The sequence below is a fragment of the Mus caroli genome, chromosome 16, assembly GCF_900094665.2.
Source record: "Mus caroli chromosome 16, CAROLI_EIJ_v1.1, whole genome shotgun sequence".
In the NCBI taxonomy this organism is placed as follows: domain Eukaryota; kingdom Metazoa; phylum Chordata; class Mammalia; order Rodentia; family Muridae; genus Mus; species Mus caroli.
Genome location: NC_034585.1, coordinates 90,898,354 through 90,923,716, shown reverse-complemented (window position 1 = coordinate 90,923,716; position 25,363 = coordinate 90,898,354). Strand labels below are relative to the sequence as shown.

At 45.2% G+C, this 25,363-nt stretch overlaps 1 protein-coding gene across 2 annotated transcripts in view; it reads right to left on the bottom strand.

Annotated features, from left to right (window-relative positions):
• Positions 1-1,912: 1,912 nt before the first annotated feature.
• B3galt5 (beta-1,3-galactosyltransferase 5) overlaps positions 1,913-25,363 on the bottom strand; it is a 50,885-nt gene continuing 27,434 nt past the window's right edge. For both annotated transcript variants that reach the window (XM_029470839.1, XM_029470840.1), the window contains exons 2-3: positions 7,969-8,144; positions 1,913-6,586 (exon numbers count right to left, since the gene is read on the bottom strand). In XM_029470839.1, coding sequence (XP_029326699.1) covers positions 5,660-6,586 — 927 coding nt within the window. In that variant the 5' untranslated portion in view covers positions 7,969-8,144 and the 3' untranslated portion in view covers positions 1,913-5,659. The remainder of the gene's footprint in view (positions 6,587-7,968; positions 8,145-25,363) is intronic.

The window sequence follows — 25,363 nt, the reverse complement described above, 5'->3', positions numbered from 1 at the left end:
ATTAGCTGTTAACAGCTCACTTCTGGCACCATGGTTTAGTATAGTATTTGAAATCTCAAAATAGAAAGAAATGAGTAGAAAGTCTTGCTTGGTTCTGGTGTTGTCTCTGGGAGACAGATCTCTGGAACTCGCCACCTGGTTAATATGGAAATGGGCTGCTCCTGTCTGAGGCTCCTCCCTGTCTGTTGTCACCTGAGGCACACAGGTGTTACAGTACATGTGTGGGACTCAAAGGACAACCTCTGGCGTCACCTCCTGCCTTCCACCTTGTTTGAGGCATTGGCTACCTCGTCTACTGGGCCAACTGGCCCTCAGTTTCTGGGAGTCTCCACCTCCCATCTCACAGTAGAGAGGCTAGGATAACAGACATGTGCTTCTGTACCCAGCTTTACGGAGGTTCTGGGGATCCAAAAGTGAGGTCCTCTTGCTCGAGTGGCAAGCACTTTATCCACTGAGCCATGTCCCTGGCACCTCTTCTGGCTTCTTAATAATCCAACGCAGACCAGAGTCTGTCATGAAGCAGAGGCTTACAGGATAAGATGCCTTGGGAGATGATGGAGAAGCAATCTGGACACCACCCCCTCCTATATGCCAGAAGTGGTTACCACAGGGAGGGTGCTGTCCCTACACCAGGATGGGTCAAAATGTACCCGGTGAGAGAAACAAGCTGAGAACAGATAGCACAGGGAAGGCTGTCGGTTGGAACAGTTTTTACACTAAGAGAGAAAGAGAAAGACAGAACTGGAGAGGAGGAGGTCTGGAGAAATGCCAATATAAACAGGGAGAGCAATCTGTATACTGAAGGACTATTCTAGAGGGGATGGGGGGCCCTGGAGCTGCAGATGGATAATAAATGATGGTAGGAGCCTCGTTGGAGAGGCAGCAAGACTGACATGCAGGCAGGACTGGGCCAGCCTTCACAGAGAGGCGAGGCATAGCTGGTGGGTGAGGGATGAGCAGAACCTTTGGAAGCTGGCATCCTGCACTTCCATGCACAGTCCTGCTGCTTCCAACTTTTGTTTGGTTTCTGAGACTGGCAGAGGAGGCAGGCAGCACGGAGCATGGGTGCAGAGAGTCAGTGGCTGCACCCCATCAGACATGACAGTCACGCTAACGCCAGAGGGAGACGCTTCTGATTCATCCACCTTAGACACATCAGAAACCCAGGATCCAAACTGTACCTCTGAAAAGGATAATTATCAAAGACCCCAAAGGCACAGTCAATTCGTAATATTAATTTCTTAAGCTCAAACAAAAGGAAACTACACCCGAGAGAGAATAATTCCAGAGGATAATTACCTACTAATGTCTGGATTTATAATTACCAACAGTACCCACACACACACACACACACACACACACACACACACACACACACACACTGCTCCATCAGATGTTGAGTGCCCCAAAGTCCTCAAAACTGTAGTTTTATGGCTCTGTTTCCATAAAATGTGAGAATCGAGAAGTCCTCGTATCTTCCGAACATAAGCAAGGATCTCCAGCAGTACTTTTCTAAGCATACAAAATCAAAGCCAAATTAAAAAAAAAAAAAAAAAAAAAAGTTTTTTTTTTTTTCCAGAACCAAACGCCAGTGGAAAGATAGCAAGATANCTGCTCCATCAGATGTTGAGTGCCCCAAAGTCCTCAAAACTGTAGTTTTATGGCTCTGTTTCCATAAAATGTGAGAATCGAGAAGTCCTCGTATCATCCGAACATAAGCAAGAAAGTCAGGGCGAAATTTTCTAAGCCTACAAAAAAAAAGCCAAAATAAAAAAAAAAAAAAAAAAAAAAGTTTTTCTGTTTTTCCAGAACCAAACGCCAGTGGAAAGATAGCAAGATAGTACAATTTAGGCCATACATGTATTGCTAGCTTCAGAGGAGCTGAAAGTTAGAACCACTCACACACATTATGCTGCTTATAACTTAATTTTTATTAAAGATAAATATCATTAATAAATCATAAATACATATACCCACTCCCCAAGTACAGTATCAGAGCCTCATACAGGCAAATGACAATTCCAAACTCCATTCAGTGACACTTAATTTTTAATCCTTTTGGAAATCAAATTTAACCACAAAGTGTCCGCAGGTGCAGATGAGTCGTTTGCAGTCATAGGAGGCATTTTTTTGTTTGTTTATGTGAAATGAGTCAGCTCTCCTCCTCTGACATTTCCCTGAAGCAGAATGTAAGCAGCGTCTGGGCTCCCCTCTGCGTGGGACAGAGAGATGGTACTGGATGACATCCAGGGCAGGGTGGTCTGATCCCGCAGGTATCAACCTGAGCATCTGGTTTAGCTTCCCTTCTGTTACTGTGACAAAATCAACTTGGGGAAGAGAGGGTTTATTTGGCTCACAAGTCCAGGTTGCAGTGTGTTATTGCAGGGAAGTCAAGGCAGGAACATGAAGCAGATGGGCACACCACAGTCTCACAGACAGAGAGGTAAACACGGATCCTTGCTTGCCCTTGGCTGGCTTTCTCCTCTCATACTGTTTAGTATACCCTGCCTAGGAAATAGTGTCGCCCACAATGGACTGAATCTTCCTACGTCAATTAATAATGAAGAAATAATTTCTCATTAAAACTCTCTTCCAGAGTTAGCAGTTAGAAATACCCAGCACAGCATCTGAACTAGAGGCACCAGGCTCTGGTCCCCAAGACCCCTGCAGGAGGTAGTAAACCGCATGGTGCAAAACAACTCAACAGGGGCTGCAGAGGCACAGTAGGGGAGCCCTGATAAGCATTAGGGCTCCATCCCCAGCACCAAAAACCACAAAACAATACCACAAAAAAAGCAGGTATATGACATTTGGCCACAGAATCCATTTTCTACTTGTATTTAAAAGTGTTATACCTGGTAATTAGAAAATGCTACTTTTAATGGACTTAAAACCTTTTGCTATTGTTACTTTGCTTCACTCTAACTTGCTCCTGTCAGGCTTACACAGCCCTTCTCGACTCTGAGCTTGGATAGTTTCACCCTTCACCTCCAGGATCAATCTAAGGCCGGCTCTGAGGGTCTTATCCTGGGAGTTAAATTAACAGGTAGGAAACTAGACAGACCTGGGGCAAGACCCTGACAAAATTTTCTATTGAATTCCCAACCAAACTAAGGCATTTTGCAAATAATCCTAACTGAGAGGGTTTTTTTTTTCCTACTATACCTGTGCCAGTGTTCACACACAAGGATTTGCATCATGGAGAGCAACACAGAAATAAAAATAAGCAAAGACCTTCAGAGGTCACTGTTTAAAGGAGTCTTTGCAAAAATTGTCTCACTTACATGTTACTTGTTACAGTTTTGCATGCACATGTGTGCAGGCACGTATGTGTGCCACTGCGGGCTTGTAAAGATTAATTCTCTCCTTCAACCACAGGGGTCTCAAGGACTGAACTCAATATGTCAGATTTGGCCACACATGACCTCGTGAGAAGGCTAGTCTCAATGGGAGGTTTGTGAGAATTCCACGGATAACCCCAGGGCCAAGTCACGGGAAGTCAAGCAGAGCCAGGAAGAAGTAGACCAACACTCAAGACAACAGCCAGGTCAGAAGTGGCCGCGTGCAGGCAGAGTGAGATGCTGGTGACTCCTGGGGTAGCACCAGCCCCAAGCTTCTGAGAGAAGCAAGCCCATGAGAAGGGATGTTGATGGTGCACCAAAGGAGAAGACAGAGCATTGTGTCTGTGCCACGTCTCCGCTGCTGGGTGAGTCACTGAGTCACCTCAGCTGCCTCTGCGGACAACCAATCTGGTTGTAAGAATGAAGGATGGCCCCTTGCCAGGGGTGCTGGCATCTTCAATGCAACAGTAAATGTGACCACGTCTGCTTAGGCTCCAGTGCCCTGTGCATATACTTACGCCCAACCATCTTCACTGAATGCTCGATCTTGTATGCTCTCTGCAGACCTAACCTTGACCTTGTTCATGATGTGCAGATGCAAAGAGCAATATGGCTAATGAATGAGTAAACAGAAGGTCTAGCACATGGAGGCTGGTACTAGGTGCCGATGCCAGCTCTCCCACCCTCTAGATAGCAACACCACCACATGATTACAAGCTTTGGCTTCCCCCTCTGTCAAAGAAGATGTAGGGTTGGGTTGGGTTTGGATGGTGTATGTAGTCCTTAGTACACACCCAGGAACAAATACCCTTTCTCTTTACCTGGTTCAGAATTTCACATATTCTCAGTGAGGGTCCAGAACTTGGTGCGGCATGATTTTGAAGAATGTCACAGACAGAAGAAATTTCCCCAAGAGTTGTGGAAGAGATTCATAGGAGAGACAGGAGCAAGCATGAAAATGAGGCCCTGGAGGCAGCTTCCAGCTTCCTCCAACCTAACGGTGTTCCGACCGTTAAGTTTTCCTGAGTTCAGGTGAGAGCATATTCCAACATTTACAATTACACAGCCTTTGCCCCAAGCACATAGTAAAATCTAGAAGAGTAAAAAGCTGTGGGAAAGCAATAATTCCTGTGACACAGAGCAATATTACATGTCTGATGAATGGCCATAAGTCCCCTGTCTTTACCCAGCTCTGAAAACCTTCAGGGGTAGGGACACTAAGCTGAGAATAGAAAGTTAAATTCCAAAAGGCAGCACTCAGCATGTCTACGACTACATGATAAATTCTGGGAGGTCGGTAAGGACCACAGATTCGGGAAGAGCCCCTAGACTGGGCCTACTTCCTGGCTCTGTATCTCAGGGGCTTAGACCCAGTCCAGGGCTCAGGAAAGCTCCCGGGTACCCATACAGACCATGCCTGTACCTGGCTACCCTTGAGTTTGAACTTAGAGGTCTGAAGTTCCCCCAGGGTTGCAAATAGTCACTAGTAGTGCATCCAATGCAGAGCTGTCTCAGTGGAGACATCTCCCTCACTGGGATGTTAGCAGTAGTCAGTCTACACAGAAAGACTCAGCAGCGGCTTGTCAGCCTGACTTTTATGGTCCTATAAACTGGGCTCCTTCTAGCATGGAAGTGAGTGACAGAGGCTACAGGCATGCTTGTCTCCTAAAATCATACTGAGGACACTTTGGGTATCAAGTGGTTAATCTATATTAACTCAGTGCCCGGCTATATCATTTGAGCAAGAGGCAAGGTCTGAGAAGCTGGTTCATACCAGCCTTAACATTCAAAAAGTACAAGTGAGGGGCAGGAGACTCCAGAAAAGGACTGAAGATGCTACTTAGTTATAAGAATCCCCCACACACACACACAATTTCTCCCACCACCACCTTCTCCCAAGGCATGGGATACCCAGTTGGGGATCGACCACCAATTGAATCCTGATACCGCTTGATTCTCATTCCCAATTTGTCTACAGGCTGTGAGTCTTTGAACGAGTAAGTGACCCTGGCTGCTGGCTCTTAACCTACCCAGGGCTTCTAATGTATGCTGAGCCCTGAAACAGGTGGATGAAGGGCATGTCTCAAGCATTGAGGGCATCCCACAAAGGCCTGAAAAAACGAGATCTGTTATTGCTCTGGGTGCCGAGTGGGAAGAAGTCATTCCTCAGCTTTCGTATGTATCCTTTCCCATGTGCCTCTGAGAACATCCTCATTGTCTCTCTACCCGAGACAGTTTCCAGCAAGACCATCCCAGATCATCCCAAATCATCACCAAAGGTTATCAGAAGTTTGTCCTAGACGCCCCCCAGGGTCCCCTCAGACAGCAGGACAGTCCTGTTCTTTAGAGTTCTCCAGTGCTTGCCAGTAAGTGAGCAGGTCCTGGGGCTTCATAAAATGGCATGCCACAATTTTCTGAAAGCGGCACACGGAAAAGCGTAAACCGCCAGGGAAGAAGGTCTGTTTGGTGTGCAGCTCCTCCGGCCGGATCTTTAGCTTGGCCAAGCAGAGCCCAACAAACACATCCTCCAGCTTGATGAACGGAACGCTCTCTGAGACGTTGTATACTTGGATCGCCACGTCGCTGGAAAAGACATAACCAGTACCGGAGCAAAAAGGTGGGTACCTGTCCCAGGGATATTCGAACTTACTCACAAACCACTTGTTGAACTTCTGCCGGATGGGAAAGTCGTGGGGCTTTATGTAGCCTGTGAAGAACCTGGTCGTTTTGTTTTTCTTCAGCAGCAGTTCCGTCAGATAGCCAACATTCACAAACATGTCAGAGTCTGTTTTCATCACGTAAGCTGTCTGAGGACAAAAGTGGTAGACCCATTCCATACCCATCATGGTCTTCAGGGTCAGGTTGAAGTAGGCGTCCTTGAAGTCCTTCTGGATAATGTCGCGGTGCTGCTCGCTCTCCAGGGTTGTGGCATCCATCTCCTCGGTGTTGTCAGAGGTCCCCAGAAGGAAGAAGGTCCTCACCTGTTGGCCCTGCACCGATGTCTCTCTACCCCACGTCTTGCGGATGGCCATGCGAGCGGCCAGCTGCTTGTGAGATGACGTCACCAGCAGCACCAGGAAAGGCGGCTTCTGCTTGCAGTCTATATCCGGAATCTGAAGGAACTTCCCGTGACTTTTCTTGAAAACAAACGGGAGTTCTCTGAAAGAATCCATGCTGAAGTACAAGCAGAGTGCGCCCATCATGAGAATGGAGGCGTAAACTAGCCTCGTCTTCATGTGAGCCATCTGAAAGAACAAAGACAAAATGGCTAGGCCTGAGAAGTGTCGGGGTAGAGTAATAAAAGCCCGAACACATAAACTGAAAAAATTTTTAAAGTTTACCAAGAAAGTTCCCGATGCAAACGAAAAATAAGTGTTTAAGGAGATAGAATTGTTGCTAGCATTAATTGTATAACCTTTCTAAAATGATATAAAGCTGAAAAACTCAGTAACTTAAGAGTGAAGACAGTTGTAGACCAACTTACAAATCAATTGTGGCAATACACAGCGTTAAGGATAGTAAATTGTTTCATATCTCAAAAGTACTGAATTTAGAAATCACTTGTTTGATACCACCTTTGTATGTTTGTCTTTTCTTGTGTATCTTTAAATAACTGGTGATTGATGTTTGAATAAAAAGTTTTCTTTGGTGTAAAAAAAAATTAAAATTGTGAATCGGTGCAAACATCACTCATTATATATGTGTTCGGAATTATATCAAACCCCATACATATACAATTTTAAAAGGAACTTTTAAAATAAATGCTGAGTTGATGTGCCAGGTAGGTGAGATACATGAAGAGACGCACAGTTGAGTAAACTCTGGAATCTTTCAGAACAGAAGTGGAAGCCACACCTCAATGGTGAGGCACAAAGGACTGCCTAACACATTGGCTCACAGTGCCACACCTGGGATTCTAGACACTGGTCCCAGTTCTAGCCAGCCCCTCACTGATGGACTATTCAGACTCCTTGACAAAGAATGGCACAAAGTAGCTAGACAGCCTATGGGTCTGGAAGCTGTGCATTCTGGGTATACGCACAGGAGTGTCCACAGACTTCTCTGTGCTCAAAAGTCAGCTCTTAAGAATTTGAGTTCCTGAGAGGCTCATGTGTCTGAACTCTTACAGCTAATGGTGCAGCTATAGGAGAGTGTAGAGTCCTTTATGAGATGGGGCCCAGCGACAAGAAATGAGTTCTTAGGGATGAGCGTTTTGTTTATGACACGGTCCACTACATGTCCTCTCTCTGCCTCCTGGTCCAGGAGAGGTGAGCAAGCAACCTCATACTCCTGTTACCATAACTACAAACTGCCCCCAGTGGTACCTATGTCTTCCTACTGCAATGGACTATAACCTCAAATCATGATCCAAAATAAGTCCTTTCTCTGTGGCCGTCTCTCATCCGGTACTCAGTCATGGCAATGAGAAAAGTTGTGAACTCAGAGCCACGTCCAAGTTTTCTGATTTGAGAAATTACCTTGAAACTCTCAAAACCTGTGACTGTTTTAAGGCTACTCTTTAAACCCTCCAATCTGGTTTTCTTTTATCACCCGCCTGCTCTTCTTTCTCAGTAAGTTTGGGAACAGCTGTGTTAGTGTGGTCATACTGAGAAGGAACAACACTCACCTTTGCCGAGTAAGAGCGCAGGTCCGTCCAGAGGGTGAAGCCGCAGAATAGAAGCCAAGAGGAAATTAATTCCTTTTGAAGAGCAGCCAGTGAGTGAGGTCCCACACTACCTTCTGAGATAACCTTTTGGACTTGGTTTATCTACCGAAAATGATGATTGTGTCTCTCGGAAATAACTAAAAAAAAAAAAAAAAGATAGAGTTCACGTTGTTCACACTTCACTGGAGGACTTGACACTTCCCTCTCTCAGTGTGACCTTGAGCAAGTGTTTGAACTGCAATCCTAGCCTCAGTTTTGTCACTTCTGAAATTGGTACAACCGAGATGCAAAGCCAACCCCTGCCTACAACAACAAATATCTGAGAATCCTCTTGAGCCTCACAGGTGATGATAGGACCTGAGGTGATTTGAATGTGAATGACCTCCACTGGCCTATATGTCTGAATATTTTGTCATCAGTTGCTGTAACTGTTTGGGAAGGGTTGGGGAATGTGGTCTTGTTGGAAAAGGCGTGTCACTGGGCACGGGCTTTAAGGTTTTCCAGTGTGCACTCTTTTGCCTCATGGTTATGGATCTAGATGTGAACTCTAAGCTGTTCCGACCATCTTGTCTTTGCTCTGCCATCCTGGACTCAAACCCTCTGAAACTATAAACCCAGGTGAATACTTCTATGAGCTCCGTTGCTCATGGTGTTTTTGTCACAGCAAGAGAAAAGTAACACAGAAGTTGGTACCAGGAGTTGGGTAAAGCTGGATCGCCCCGACCTTGTTGGGTTCTAGAGGAACATAGAAGACAGTGGGACTTATGACTGAGGCGCTGGTTGAGCACTGTAAGCTGAGCTTAGTGGGCCATCCTAGGAGGAGTGTGGAAGAAAGTTCTGTGGACTGTGGTGGCCTACCTCAAGGGGTTTTAAAGGAAACAATATTAGTAACCCAGATAGAGACCATGCTTGTGATGTTTTGGCAAAGAATGTAGCTGATGTCTGCCCTTGTCATAAGAGTCTGCCTGAGATTAAGTTGAAGACTGAGAGATTGATTTCACTTGCAGAGATTTCCAGACAGCTTAATACTATTATTGGCTTTGGTTATCTGTAATGACTCCTATGCAAATACACATATGCAAAATAATGCACGGTTTGAGGAAAAAAAATCACTTTCCTCAACCAGGGAATTTAATGTTGGAGCCAAGACTTGTGCTGAAAGAGATAAGGAGATTAAAGGAAGGCCTGATCCAATGTGGAATAAAGGTGTCCTCAGGACAGGACCCCACCCAGCTAAACTCTCATCTTATGAGAGAAAAGGACATCTGGAACTTTCTACTCCTAAAACACAACAAAGGAAAGAAACTGCAAACATGATTTCGGGGCGGGGGCTAGCCAAACTTGAAACTGTTGTCCATGTGGTTCTGGCTTCAGAGTCATGAAAGGTACGAGGGTAAAGGGCTGTGGAGTCTTCCTCTGTGCTTAAGGAGAGCTGCTGAGGCTAGAGAAGTCTCTTCATGAGGTCCTGAGAGAGCTAGAAGCCCTGAGAGGCCATCGCATGAAGTGGTGAAAGTGAAGCCTGGGTTGCATGGAGACTCCAAGATTTTAGACCTGCCAGAGCCATGGGAATCTACCGAGGAGAGCTGCACGCAGGGAGTGGAACGTGAGAGAGCCATATGATGCGGTGAGCAGGGCTGGAAAGGACGAGCCAGCTAAGCTCAATGACATTAGATAGAGAACCTCAGCATTTGGACGTGGCCATGCTTAGTTTCAGTCTTGCTTTTTATCCAATATTTCTTCACTATGAGCTTTGCTTCCTTTTAGAATGGATATATACATACATATATACACAAACCTATGTGGTCTGAGAGTGTACTAAAGCAGTTTGAATGAGAATGGCTCAGAGCAACTTTCTCGGAGGACCTGAGTTCAGTTCCTGGTACCCATGTCAGGCAGTTCACAACCACCTGTAACTTCAGCTCCAAGGAATCTAATACCCTTTTCTGGCCTCCGCAGGCAACTACATTTTGTGTACAAACCCACACAGAGTCACAATAACACACACATAATTTTAAAATTAAATAAAAATACATTTTAAAAAATCATTACAGTGTGTGTGTGTGTGTGTGTGTGTGTGTGTGTGTGTGCCACAGTACATGCATGGAGGTCAGACAAAAACTTACTGGGAGCCCCCTTCTCTCCTTCTACCATGTAGATACAGGTCTCATGTCATCAAAACTGGGAATGTTAGCATGTCTAGGCTAGCCCTGCCCCCCACCCCCCTAGTTACCTGGCAACAGCCAGGTATGCCTGACTCACTATAAAAGGGGCTACTCACCCCCTCCTTTCTCTCTTGCTTTCTTGCTCCTACTCTGTCCTCCAGCTCATGCTCTCCCTCTCTCCCCTCTCTCTCCACGTGTTCATGACCAGCCTCTACTCCTCTACTCTCTCTGCCTTTCTCTGTCTCTACTCCCTCAACTCCCCGCCCCATGCCCTTAATAAACTATTCTATATACTGTTGTGTGGCTGGCCCCTCAGCTTGGATGTCTCAGCTTGGGCCCACAGAGGCAACCCCTTTCCCCACATCTGACTTTATATCCACCAAAACATATTCCTTCTCTCTTCATCTTTTTATAAAACACAACAATCATGTTTGGTAGCACATACATTTACCTCCAAGGTGCCTTTTCTCTAGACACTTCACAAAGACTGACGTTCCTAGGGACAAACACTCCACTCCCTCACTTCATACATAGATAGCAAATGCTAGTCCATGGGCAAAGAAGAGGCCACACCCAATGCCACCACTTCCTGCGTTTCCTGTTCCCAAAAGGAATTGGACCATTTTATTCTATCTACAATAGATTTACCAAGAAGCTATGTCCAAAGTTCAATATCCCATGTAGAGTAAATATTTGTACCTTGAATTGTAAAAAGCAGACACCTCCCTCTCAGAAATTAGAGTCTGAGAGATACTAGAACCAGCAGGAATATAGATTAGGACAGCATTTTCTGGAAGGGTGGTGTCTCCCTAGATTGTAGCCCCAAGCTTCTAGTAGACAGAAGCAGGTGGTCACTATGTGTAATGCCAACCAAATGTGAACACTACGGCAGAAGTGAGTGGGTGAGCTTGGGCTACTTGGCCTTTAAGCTGTGCAACCTGAAAAGATCCATTCTGCTGAATGTAGCCGAGAGGGGCATGAAAGGAGTGGCTAAGGACGAGAGGACAGTACGCAGAAAGGAAATGAACTCACGGGTCACCACAGTTGAAGCCAGAGAAGAACGATGGCTGCTCAGTAAATCCCATCCCAGGATTACCAGGCAAAGACTGAGCCACCCTTTCCCAGGAAAAGGCTTTTTCATGATTTGCAAGGAAAGCAGTCCTCAGGCCCCACTGGCAGACGCCATGTAGGAGGAACTACAAAGGGAAGTGAGCTGCCTGGAGATGGTCAACCATTTTGCGCAGCTGCGATGGATGTACCTCGAGAGATACAGCCTCGGGGACTTCATCTCCCGATTGCTTCTTACTGGTGCTGAGTCTTCCCAAGTTTGTCATTGCTGTATTCCTCATATATGTTGTGATTAGGCATGGGGAGACTCTCACTGCCTATAGTCTGGTATGATTGCTTCCTGAGAGACCCAAAAGTAAAACCAGACATATGTAGATACTTGATTTTTTTTTTGTTTTTTTACAAAGAAGCCAAAACCATACAGTGGAAAAGGGAGGGCATCTTCAGCAAATGTTGCTGGTCTATCTGGATGTCTGCATGTAGACAAATGCAAATAGATCCATATTTATCACCCTGCACAAAAGCGTATCAAAGACCTCAACATAAAACCAGATACACTAAATAAAATAGAACAGAAAGTGTGGAATAGCCTGAACTCATTGGCACATGAGACAATTTCCTGAAGAGAACAAACAGTGGCTCAGGCCTTAAGGTCAACAATTGACAAATGGGATCTCATGAAACTGAAAAGCTTCTGTAAGGCAAAGGACACCATCAATAGAATAAAATAACAGCTTACAGATTGGAAAATTACCTTCACCAGCCCTACATCTGACAGAAAGTTAATATCCAAAATATGTAAAGAACTCAGAAGTCAGACACCAACAACCCAAATAACCCAATTTTAAAATGGGTATATTAGTCAGGGTTCTCTAGAGTGACAGAATTTATGGATTGTCTCTAAATATTAAGGAAATTTGCTGGAATGACTTACAGACTGCTATCCAACTAACCCAACAAGGGGTAGCTGTGAATGGGAAGTTCAAGAATCTAGCAGTTTCTTAGCTCCATGAGACTATGTATTTCAGCTGGCCTTATATATAAGCTGGAATCCTTAAGAAGTAGGTTCCAACAGATGTACTGACCAGTAAGTGCAAACAGGCAAAGAAGAGAGAGCCTTCCTTCTTCCAAAGTCCTTAAATAGGCCTCCAGCAGAAGGTATGGCCCAGATTAAAGGGTGTACCACCATGACTAGATTTAGAATTTGCTCTGTCCCAGACTGGCCTTGAACTCAGAGATCTGCTTGCCTCTGTCTCTTGGGATTTAAGGTGTGTAGTTTGCATGGGCCTAACCTTTTCATGGTCACTATGCCTCAAGATCTGAATCAAAAGTGAAAGACATCCCATGTCAAGATCCAGGTCAGAAAACTGTGTCTTCTAGCCTCAGGATCTCGATCATAGGGGTGTGCCCTCCATTTCTGGATTGTAGTTCATTCCAGATGTAGTCAAGTTGACAACCAGGAACAGCCATCACAATGGGGTTCAGAGCTAAACAGAATTATCAACAGAGGAATTTCTAATAGCTGAGAAACACTTAAAGGCATGTTCAACATGTCTAGTCATCAGGGAAATGGAAATCAAAACAACTCTGCAATTCCACCTCACACCCATCAGGAAGGCTGAGGTCAAAACCTCCAGGGACAGCTCATGCTGGAAAGGTTGTAGAGAACACTCCTCCATTGGTGTGGGAGTGCAAACTTGTGCAACCACTCTGGAGATCAATTTGGTGGTTTCTCAGGAAATTAAGAATAGCTCTACCTCAAGACCCAGCTATATCACTCCCAAAAGATGTTCCATGCTCCCAGAAGCTCACTTGCTTAACTAGGTTCATAGCAGCCTTATTGATAATAGCCAGAAATTGGAAGCAACCTAGATGTCCTCCAGCTGAAGAACAGATACAGAAAATGTGGTTCATTTACACAGTGGAGTACTACTCAGTTATTTAAAACAAAAAAATTCACGCATTTTTGCAGGCAGATGAATGGAACTAGAAAATATCATCCTGAGTGAGGTAACCCAGACCCAAAAGGACATACACAGTGTGTACCCACTGATAAGTGGATATTAGCCATAAAGTACTACAGGATAACCACAATACAACCCACAGACACAAAGAAGCTAAGTAACAAGGAGGGCCCAGGGAGGATGCTTGAGTCTTTCTCAGATGGGAAAACAAAATAGATACTAGAAGGGGAGGGGAGTGAGGAAGGGGAATCAGGTGCAGGAAGAGCAGGAGAGAGAGAAGGGAAATCAGCCGGGATTTAGGGGACATCTCTAGGACATGCCAGAGACCTGGAGCTGGAGGAGACCCCAGGATGTTTATGGGGATAACTCTGAGACTCCTCACAGTGGGGATATGGAGCCTAAAGTGGTCGCTTCCTGTAGCCAGGCAGGACTCCCTGTGGAGGGATAAGGACACCAAGCTCCCTCAAAAACCTCAACCCAAAACATTCCCTGCCTCCAAGTTGTGCAGGGACAATGATAGAGGAGCAGAGAGGGAGGGAATGACCAACCAATGACTAATCTAAATTGAGACCCATCCCATGGGCAAGAACCAATCCCCTGACACTATTAACTGTATTGTTATGCTTGCAGGCAGGAGCCTAGCATAACTGCCCTCTGAGAGGCTCCACCCAGCAGTCAAAGGAAACAGATGCAGAGACCCACAGCTAAACATTAGATGGAGCTCAGGGAGTCTTGTGGAAGAGTTGGAGGGAAGGATTGGGGAACATGGAAGGGATAAGAAAAACCAAGAGAGTCAACTATCCCAGACCCTTGGGGGCTCCCAGAGACAGAACCACCAACCAAAGAGCATATACATGGGCTGGATTCCCTCACCCCTACACATATGTAGCAGAAGTTCAACTTGGTCTTCATGCAGGTCTCCCAACAACTACAGTGGGGGCTTACCTTGACTCTGTTGCCTGCCTGTGGATTCCATTCCCCTAACTGGGCTGCCTTGTCTGCCCTCAGTTGGAGAGGATGTGCCTAGTCCTGCAGTGATTGAGGTGCTGGAGAGACAGGAGTGGGGGGGGTGATAACCAGGGGAAGGGCTCCCCCTTTTCAGAGGAGAAAGGAATAGAGAGAGGATCTGTGTGAGGGGGTACTGAGAGGGAAGGGTGCTGATATCGGGATGTAAAGTGAATGAACAAATAAATAAATCACTTTTAAAAGATAAAAATAAATAAATAAATAAATAAATAAATAAATAAATAAATAAATAAATAGATGCAGCCTTGCTGCAGGAAGCCTGTCACTGGGCTTTCAGGATTTATAGCCTTGCCCACTTCCTGTTCTTGCTCTCTGACTTCTGTGTGCAGATGAGGTGTGATCTCTCTCAGCTTCCAATCCCTGCCCTGTCACTGTGAACTCTGGAACCATAAGCCAAAATGAATCCTCCCTCCTATAAGTAGCTTTGCTCACATTGCTTCGTTGCAGTAACAGAGAAGTAACGACAAATACCAGGCCTCAAAGGTGGCTCGTGTTGAGGTGACAGAAGTGTTTTCTGCAGGCATGTGGAGGAGGCACCAGACCCTGAAGGAGCTTCTGTCGAGGACAGAAGGAGTTGGAACCTCTAAAACATTCTTCAGAACATACAGGAAGCAGCATTCAGAGGCACAGAGCAACGATGTCATACAACTCAGTTTATACCAAGCTGACTCAGGAAAACAGATATTTGATATGTGTCTCAGCTAGGGTTTTACTGATGTGAGCAGACACCATGACCAAGGCAAGTCTTATAAAGACAACATTTAATTGGGGCTGGCTTACAAGTTCACAGGTTCAGTCCATTATCATCAAGGTGGGAGCATGGCAGTGTCCAGGCAGGCATGATGCAGGAGGAGCTGAGAGGTCTACATTTTCATCTGAAGGCTGCTAGCAGAATACTAGCTTCCAGGCAGCTAGGATGAGAGTCTTAAAACCCACACCCACAGTGCCACACCTACTCCAACAAAGCCACATCTTTTAATAGTGCTACTCTCTGGGCTGAGCATATACAAACCATCACAATTTGAAAGCTGAGGCTCCCTACTCATCTTATTGAAAAGGTCTCAGGGCCCACGGAGAACACTGAGGCAAAATGTCCTTTTACAGGAGTGATTCGTTATTAGAGTTATTAGGGCCATTGTTGCCATGGGGAAAGCATGGCGGGGGGATGTGAGAAGAGCTCATACCCGTATGTCAGAGTAGAGCCATTGGCCCCCAGGAGATTGATCCTCAACCCACTGTAAGCCTGTGTCCACCTGTACTGTTCACCTGAATCATGCTGCCAAAGGTCACAATAGCTTGCTCCGGGTCAGAAAAGACCACAGGGACATGCAGAGACACCCACACTGACCAGGAATGAGAAGAATTGCATTTTCAAACCCTCCAGCAGGTGTATATTTTAAGAAATGCTTCGTTAAGAAAGCCCCACCTGCTATGGCAGCATCCACCCAAAGGGGCACACATATGACTCAGCAAACATTGCCTGATCCTAGTCAACAGAAATTAGTGCTTACAGACACCAAGAGACAAGGCCCGGGGCGTTCATAGCAGCATGGTTCATAACTGCCAGAAGCCACTGACTTACTTGCAAACAGAAAGTTTAATATAAACAAAAGCCTAGTACAAAGAAATTGCTACCTTGGGGGCACATGTGGATACATAGCCAAGGAAAAGCCTCACTGATCCAGATCTGGACCTGGTGGTAAAGGCAGAGCCATTCAGTTCTATATCATAGGAACATGCTTGAAAGCACACACACATACACACATATACACATACATACACACATACATATGCACACATATATGCACAAAGACACACACATACATACACATATACAGACATATATACATACACACACACACACACACACATACAAACACACACGCACACATACACATATACATACACATACATATACATACACACATATACACATATACATACATACACACACATATGCACACATATATACACATATATACACACATATATATACACATATATACACACATACACACACATGCATACATATAAACACACACAAACACATGCACACATACACATGCACACAGATACACATATACACACACATACAAACACACACACAGAGACACACATGCACACACACAAAGAGAGGAAGGGAGGCAGGAGGGAGGGAGGGAGGGCTGGAGCACCTTGGGCTGCCTGAGCAAGCTGTGTGCAAGCCCTCACTGCTGCTCTGGAGTGGGTGGCCTTGCTCAGAAGCTGCTTTCTGCTTGGTGCTGATGGCGATGGCACCCTCACCATCAGAGCCTGTCATGCCAGCAGCGCTGACCTTCACGGAAAACTCTTTCCCCTACAAGGCTTCTCCGACACTGACAAGCTTTAAGAGCTGGACTTTGAGCAGCAATATTCAAATGGTCCATATCTACTTTCACAGTCCATGGAGCGGGGGACAGCAGGAATACATTGATACCCAACACAACTGTTGTCAGGAAATAACATGTGAAATGCCATACAGCCATAAAAATACAAACAACACGTGCACCACATGCTAACACAACAACACTCTGGCGTGGGGGCGGGGAGTGAGAGAGAGAGAGAGAGAGAGACTACCCATGAATGCACCCATTTATCCCAAGCAGAACAAGGAAAAACCTTTTTATGGTAGAGGAAGTCAGAACAATGATTATCTTTGGCGAGGGATTGTTGTCAGGAAGGGACACAAGGAAACTTCTGGAGAGCTGAATACATTCTATTCTTGCTCAGAACAGTGGCTACAAGGATATAATCATGTTAAGACTCATTGGAGCAGGCAGCTAAGACATGTCCTTTTGTTATAAGCATACACCATGCATGATGCTTTGATGGAGCAATGCTCCCCATAGGCCCATGCTTTTGAAAACTACACTTGGCCTCCAGTTGGTAGTGCTGTTTGGGGAAGTTATGAATCCTTTGGGAAATGGAGCCTTGCTAGAGAAAGTACATTACTGAGGACAGGCTTTATATCCTAGCCTGTCCTCTCTCTGTCTCTGTCTATCTCTGTCTCTCTCTGCCTCTCTTTCTCTCTGTGTGTATCTCTCTGTCTCTCTCTCCCTCTCCCCTCCCTTCTTCTCTCCCTCCTTCCCTCCCTCCCTCTCTGACTCTCTCTGTGTCTTTGTCTCTGTGTCTCTGTGTGTCTTTCTGTCTCTCTATCTCTTTCTCTCTCTCTCTCTCTCTCTCTCTCTCTCTCTCTCTCTCTCTCTCCCTCTCTCTCTCTCTCTCTTCCTCTTTCTTCCCTCCCTCAGCTGCATGTCAGAGGATGTGATTGACTGCTAAGCATCCTGCCCTGCTTTCATGCTTGCTGCTATTCCTCCCGTGATTGACTTTTATTCACTTGGAACTTTAAGCTGAAATAAACTCCTTCTTTCATAAGTCACTTTTAGCATAGTATTTTATCTTAGCAACAAAAAAAAAAAATAACTAACACAGTATGCTAATACTTCCATGGAAATTAGAAATCTCTGAAAACATGGTATCTTCTAAGAACCATCCGAGTTCATTTGGTCACAGATTTAATCCCCACTACCACCACCACCACCAATGCAGTTCATGTTCCTGTGTGTCACAAAACAAGCCGCAGAGAGAAAACTGGGTTTGTTATTTTCAGTCTCATCCAAACCACATATCAGTGGCGGGGAAGGCTGGAAGCTGGCAGAACCCTTGATCACTGTGAGTTTGTACAATGACTCTTGCAATATCTCATCAGTTAATGAGTCAGTCAATTACATGCCAAAGCCAATTCTGATTCCCATTATGAACCGGCTGTGACGCAGCAGATGCAGATACGGGAGTCCCAGGATGCAAATAGAATGGAATAAATCAGGAATGTGGAATCAGAAGACAGTCTACAAGGCTGATTCGGTTGCTGCAAGCATACAGACATGAATTCTTTCAGAAAAAAAAATCTTATGAAAAAGAAATCTTGAGAATTCTTCAAAAGAAATCTGGGCATGATGGCAAACACGTCTGATTCCAGCACTGAGAAGATGCGGACAGCAGGTCCCTGGGACTCACTGGCTAGCCTATTTGGCCAGCTCTAGGCATGAGGAATGAGACCTGGGGTTGACCTCTGGCCTCCACATACATGTACATACACATGTATCCTCACACACAAACCCAAAAGAAGGCTGTTCTCATCCAGCTCAGTCCCAGAATGTCATGTAGTGCTCCACACCTGGGTCCTGAATCCCTCATCACATGGAGGACGGAGTGACTGTGACTCTTCCCACTACAATATGGTAGCACCAACATATGGTACCTAGAGATGCCAGCTTGGTTTTGCTCCGTGTGTCTCACCTTCTCATAGGCAGCATGGGCACTAACCTTCCTGTCGATAAATGGAGGTCTCCACGGGTTAACTGGAAAGCCCAGAGGATAAGATCCTTGCTCCAAACTCGTTGGTTACATTTCAAAGCCTCATCTCTAGGTCTAAGAACACAGCCAAGGACATCTGCCCCTCAGAGATCAATGGCCTTCTCTTAAAGGGCAGTGTGAATGCACATCTGGCCTCCATGACTGGGGCAAAAATTTATCCAAAGGCAGCAGTGGGCAGGGCCCAGGCCAGGGAAGTCACTCATGGGGATATTTAATGGAAGCTACTCCACAAGCCAATCAGTAGAGATGGGGCATCCACACTGGCCTGGTGGGTAAGTACAATGTGTGGAGGAAAAGCTGCCCCTGAGGGGAAGCTAGAGAGGCAGTTCCACATAGCCTTGTAATGACCACACTCAGAACCAACACATCAAAGGAGGAGGCCATGCAGAAGATTTCTCCAATTGCTCAGCTGTGGGGGGAAAACACAGAGTGGCTAAAATCGTAACTGTACCACCCCACAGATCTAAATGTGAAGTCACCAGGCAAGGGTATCAGCTGTTTAGGAAGGACCTTCTCCCTACCCTGTCTTCACACAGCAGAGACAGAATTCTAATGTGTGTTTTGTTTGTTTGTTTGCTTGCTTGCTTGCTTGAGACAGGTTCTTTCTACATACTCCTGGCTGTCCTGGAACTCACTGTGTAGACCAGGCTGGCCTCAAACAGAGATCCACCTGCCTCTGTCTCCCCAGCGCTGGGATTAAAGGCATGTGCCACCATGCCAAACTGTCCTTTTCTAACCTTAAGGTGACAGTGTTTCCTTCACCAGAACTTCACCCTGCTGAACTCAGCTAAACCTGCTCATCTCCACAAGACACCAAGTTGGTGCTCTGGAGGCTAAGGCTCTGCCTATGAACTAGAGGATGCTAATCCAGTCCTCTGCAGGAATCATCTCCAACAGTATGAAACACCTCTAACGTTGTGAGCTATCCTGGACATCTCTCAACCCTTGTCTTAGTTAGGGTTTTACGGCTGTGAAGAGATACCATGACCAAGGCAAGTTTTATAAAGGACTGCATTTAATTGGGGCTAGCTTACGGGTTCAGAGGTTCAGTCCAGTATCATCAAGGTGGGAACAGAGCAGCATCCAGTCAGGCATGGTGCAGGCAGAGCTGAGTGTTCTACATTGTCATCTAGAGGCTGCTAGTGGAAGACTGGCTTCCAGGCAGCTAGGATGAGGGTCTTAACACCTACACTCACAGTGACACACCTATTCCAACAAAACCACACCTACTCCAACAGGATCACGCCCTCTAATAGTGCCACTCCCTGGGCCAAGTGTATACAAACCATCACAACCCTACAGGGCTTGGGTTGTCTTTGAGAAAATGTTCTTTTCCAGCCTGACAGGGGAGCTTCCTGCTGGGAAATTACACTTGACCTCAAATTCTTCTTTCCTGGGCATGAAAAATGTCATCTTACCTTGCCTAGAACTTCAGATGGGGAACAAGAAGGTGTCTGGGCTGTATTCAAACTCTGTCCCTCACTCTACAATCTGCTCCCTGATGAAGATGCTGGGCTTCTGGGTAACCCAGATTCCTCATCTGTTGAAATGGAGTGAGAGGAAGCCCTACTTGAGGCTTAAGATATCCCTAGCCACATAGGAGGCATTGACACAAAGCACAGGATCTAACATAGAAAACTATGGATGGCAATTGTTCAATACTTCAGGGACATATTCCCTCATGCACGACTATGGTAAGCTTCTGACAATGTAGCCCTGCCCCTTCAGGGCAGCTGTGGGAGCCACAGCAGAATAGAAGTCTGATGTTGTCTCTAACCAATAGACTGAAGAATGCAGGTTGACTGAATCACTTTTCAGAGTGACAGTCACATTTCCAGAACCTATCTTGTTACCAACCTATCTTGAATGCTAAGTACTCAGTTGACCTAAAGGAAGACAGGTGGCACTTTGTAAGCCTGGTGTTGGATAACCCTGGGCTCACTCCCACTAGGACTGAGACTAGTGTTGAGGTGGTGTTAGGGCTAGAACTAGGGTTAGGGTTAGTATTAGGACTAAGGTTAGGTTAGAGGTAGGATAAGAACTATAGTTGAGTTTAGACTTTCAGTTATCATTTCCTCCCTCCTCTCCCATCTCTTTCCCTTCTCCAGCACTAAGCTTAGAACCAGGACCCTACCTGGGTTAGCCTTAGGCCAGTGTCAGGACAGGAGACAGAGCTCTGTTAGAGATGGAACTAGGTTTAGGATTAGGGTTCTAAACAGGATTCAGTTAAGGATGGATTTGAGATAAGGTTAGTGTTACACTGAAGATTAGGGTTGGGGTTAAGCTTAGGCTTAGTCTCGGATTTGGAAAGGCTTAGGATTGTCTTTTAGGTTAGGGCTAGAACTAGGGTCATGTTTCAGGTTAGAGTAGAGTCAGTTTGGGTTCTGGTCATGGATGTCTTCTGTGATGTCAGGATTCACCTGGGATTTCTGTTTCTTGCTCACTGAGGGGAGGCTATTTGGACAGTTTCCCTGATAGTCTTTCAACTCAGTTCTCATCATTCACAATTCCTCATTGCCTCTCCTTCACCTCTAGGACTATTACCTTAGCACACTGGACACCCCAATTCTTATAGCAGAAAAAAAGGTCGGAGCCTTCCATAACGTCTTGTGCCCAAGAACACCATATTTAACACCAAGAAATCAGCCTCTGAATCCTGCTTTCTTGAGAATGACTTGGGTGTTCTCTCTTCAATAGCCCCAATGGCTAAACCTCCTCTGATACATCCCTGAAGAGCTAGTTCACACTCTTACATACAGCTTCAGGTCCCCACTTTTTTTTTCAATACAGGATTTCTCTGTGCAGCCCTATCTGTTCCAGAACTAGCTCCGTAGACTAGCCTCAAACTAGGATATCTGCCTGCCTCTGCCTGCTGAGTGCTAGGGTTAAAGGCATGGGCCTCCACTACTTGCATGTCTCCACTTTTCACTCAAAAACAAACAAACAAAAACATCATTTAGGTAGTGTACTGGCTAGTTTTGTGTCAACTTGGCACAGCTGGAGTTATCACAGAGAAAGGAGCTTCAGTTAAGGAAATGCCTCCATGAGATACAACTGTAAGGCATTTTCTCAATTAGTGACCAAGGGGGAAAGGCCCCTTGTAGGTGGGACCATCCCTGGGCTGGTAGTCTTGGGTTCTATAAGAGAGCAGGCTGAGCAAGCCAGGGGAGGCAAGCCTGTAAAGAACATCCCTCCATGACCTCTGCATCAGCTCCTGCTTCCTGACCTGTTTGAGTTCCAGTCCTGACTTCCTTGGTGATAAACAACAGTATGGAATTGTAAGCTGAATAAACCCTTTCCTCCCCAACTTGCTTCTTGGTCATGATGTTTGTGCAGGAATAGAAACCCTAACTAAGACAGGTAGCATTTTCCAGCCCTTTAGGAAGAAAAGAACATTGCGTGTTGATTTCCTTGAAGGAAAGATCATAAACAAAGAAGTTGCCTTTGGTAAATCAGTGTGAAGCTTGTTAAGTCTTTTGACAAGAGTTCCCTGCCAAGCGTGGCTTTGCCTTAGCAAAGAGGAAGGAAAAGCTTCAGTCAGTGAGTCACCTGGGAGATGTGTCAGAGGACAGCAACAGATGAGCCTGGAAACAAAGAAGAAGTCAAGCCAGACATGCATCAGAGGGTGGCTTACTGCTCAGAATGAGGACTTAGAATGGGCATTAAGTTTATGATAAGATTACATATCAGAGTTTTATACCATACAAGATTTGCCTGCATGTTCACTGATGGCTCTCGCCGCTCACTGGGCTTGTGGAGGCTTTCTGTTGGCCAATGTGTTTTGGCTCTGGCCAGTGGTAAGCAACAGCAGAAATACAAGGGAAGGTGACAGGAATCCAGACACCGGGTCTCTATCTAGCTTTGTCTGACAAAAGGGTTATTCTCTTGAGGTACTAGCCCATCAGATGGCCCCTTAGTACAGCTATACTTCCTACTTGGTGTTAGGTTACAAGCCTTCTCCCACCTCTCTGGGGCACCATATGATCTGTGAACATGGTTGTACCTGAGGTGTTTGCTGTGGTTTGAATGAGAATGGTCACAGCACATTCATATATTTGAATGCTTGGTCCCTAGTTGTTGGAACTGTTTCAGTAAGGATGAGGAACAGTGTCACATGAGATAGACTTTGAGGTTTCAAAAGCCCACACCAGGCCTAGTCTCTCTCTCTATCTATTGACCCATCCATCCATCAGTCCATCCATCTATCTCTATTTCTATCTCTCTCTACCTCCAACTTGAGGTTAAGATATAAGCTCTCAGCCACTGCACCATGCATGCATGCCTTCCTACTGCCATGCTGCCTCACCATGATGGTCATGAACTCACTCACCTTTGAAACTATAAGCAAGCTCTCAAATGCTTTGGTCATGGCACCGCTTCATCATAGCAAAAGTAACAAAGACAGTCCTTCATTTTATTAATCATGTTAGGAGAGAGTGTACCTGAGGCTCCTCTAACTACACCATCCTGTTTGACTTTAATCAAGTTTCTTAAAACCTTGAGCCTCTGTGTCTTCAAGCTTAGAATAAGGAAGATTATATTGGGTTATAAGAATGTGTTTACAGAATAAAGCAAACATTAATTAGAGGGATTTTGAAACTAAGATGAACTTGGCACATGTGAGTAGCTACTGCCTTAAAACAAAGAATCTGCACATTGTGAAGTTTGATTTCAGAATTACAAGCTTTATTCTCTGCAAACATCGTGTCTAGTGTCATATAACTCTATATAAAAAACAAAAAAACAAAACGAAAAACAGGGTCCCTGCAGTGTTCCTCATTCACACACGAGAATGCAATGACCAGGTATGACTTGGTGGCAGAGCACTTATCTAGTATGCACAAGGCATCAAAGAAAAAGACAGGGACTTCTGAAAACTTAAAATAGAAGCCTTAGCTATGTCTCTGTAAACCATTTAAGAAAATAAAATATAATAGACTATTCTAGAACCATATTTTAAAATTGTATTTGTACATGGATTCTGTGTTGATTACAGATATTATTTGTGCCAAGATCTCAGTTCAAGACTTACCAAGCCAGAGAAGTCAATGTCATGTCATAATATGAAGTCACCCTTTTAAACTGACCTTTCCCTTCAACCTGGGACTACCTTATCACAGTGATGGTAAAGACGACTGTTGAATCATCACTGCTTTCGTGATTCCCTCATTACCATGGGACCAAAGCACAAGAATGACTGCCAAAGCAAGCCCTCGTGGAGTCCAGTAGATGGGAACACCAGTCTGCTAAGTTCACATTCTGTTGAACCAAGATGACCATTCCCCTGAACCCAGCAATCCATCCCTCAGCCTTTTCATGGAAAAAAAGCACAGTAGCCATTTTCAAGGGACAATCTTTGTGGTCAGAAAAGTCAGCACAGCTTGTACATTGTTGTCTGTGTTTCTGCCACATGCTCTCTCACGCTTTCTTAGTGACACGGGCCACAGCAGGCTTGGGTGGAATTCTACCCAGGAATATCACCATTATGTTGGTGTCTATCTTAACTCTCAGAGTTGGATGGCAGGGAACACTTGTCAAAGAGGATTAACAAAGAACTCTGACTCCAAGGCTGTCCCCTCCAGCATCTGGATTTCTTTTGAATCTGATTTTAGCTTCTCACATTCACATCACTCCAAGTCTGGCTGCAAACACACGGCCTGCTCTGGAGATGACTTTGCCAGGAAATCTACAGATTTTACTGTGAAATGATTCACAGCTAACATGCAATACATATTACAACCTTGTTAAAAATTGTTAAACATTGATAGGTTTGTTAGAAAGTCCTCCTGTTTAGTAGAAAGAAGCCTCCTATATTTCCACAGGTGTCTGGCTTTCCGTGTTGGCTGACACAGAACAAGTTGGGACTGTTTTCCCATGAAAACACAAAGTCGTAATTTTGTCTACTGATTTTATTATATATAATTCCACTTGTTTAAAAAGCCAGTTGATTGAGGAAATATGGAGGTGGCTCAATGGATAAAGACCTTGCTGAAGAAATTTAACGATCAGAGTTCAGATCTCTAGTACCTTTATAAAAGCTGGGTGGGCATGGTGGCTCACCTGTCTTCCCAACACCAGAGAGGCAGAGACAGGGGATCCTTAACTACCTACAGGATCCCCGAGAACTGAAGTTACAAATGACTGTGAATCATCTTGTGCGTGCAAGGAATCAAACCTGGGTCCTCTGAAAAAGTAGCCAAATTCTTGAGCTCCAAGTTCAACAAGAGACCCCACCCAAGGAAAATAAAATGGAGAGTAGATGAGGAAAACAGCCAACATCAACTTCTGTTCTGCCCACCCACATGTGAAACACACACACGACACACAGACACATGCAAAAATAAATAAATAATTGAGGGAATAAAAACCTTAATTTTATGCTAAAATTGGAGCGTTGTGAGCACACCTTCCAGATTCTAGTGGCTCTCGGCTTAAATCGGCATCGTTGTTTTTACATATACCTCCACACACCAGCACAACCACATCACATTTAAGCAGTGGACTGTCATCCTGGTCACGAGGCAGCAACTAACATAAAAATCATAAACATAAACTTCATAAAAATCAAAACGTCTAACTCCTTAGTAAGAAAGAAAATCGATCCTAGGGATGGAGTACAACCCCTGCACTAGGGAAACCAGGAATAGAAGATCTTGAGTTTGAAATTAACGTCCCTAGACAGTAGGAGAGAGGAAGGGAAGAGGGAGAGTAGAGAGGAAGAAGAGGGAGAGAGAGAGAGGG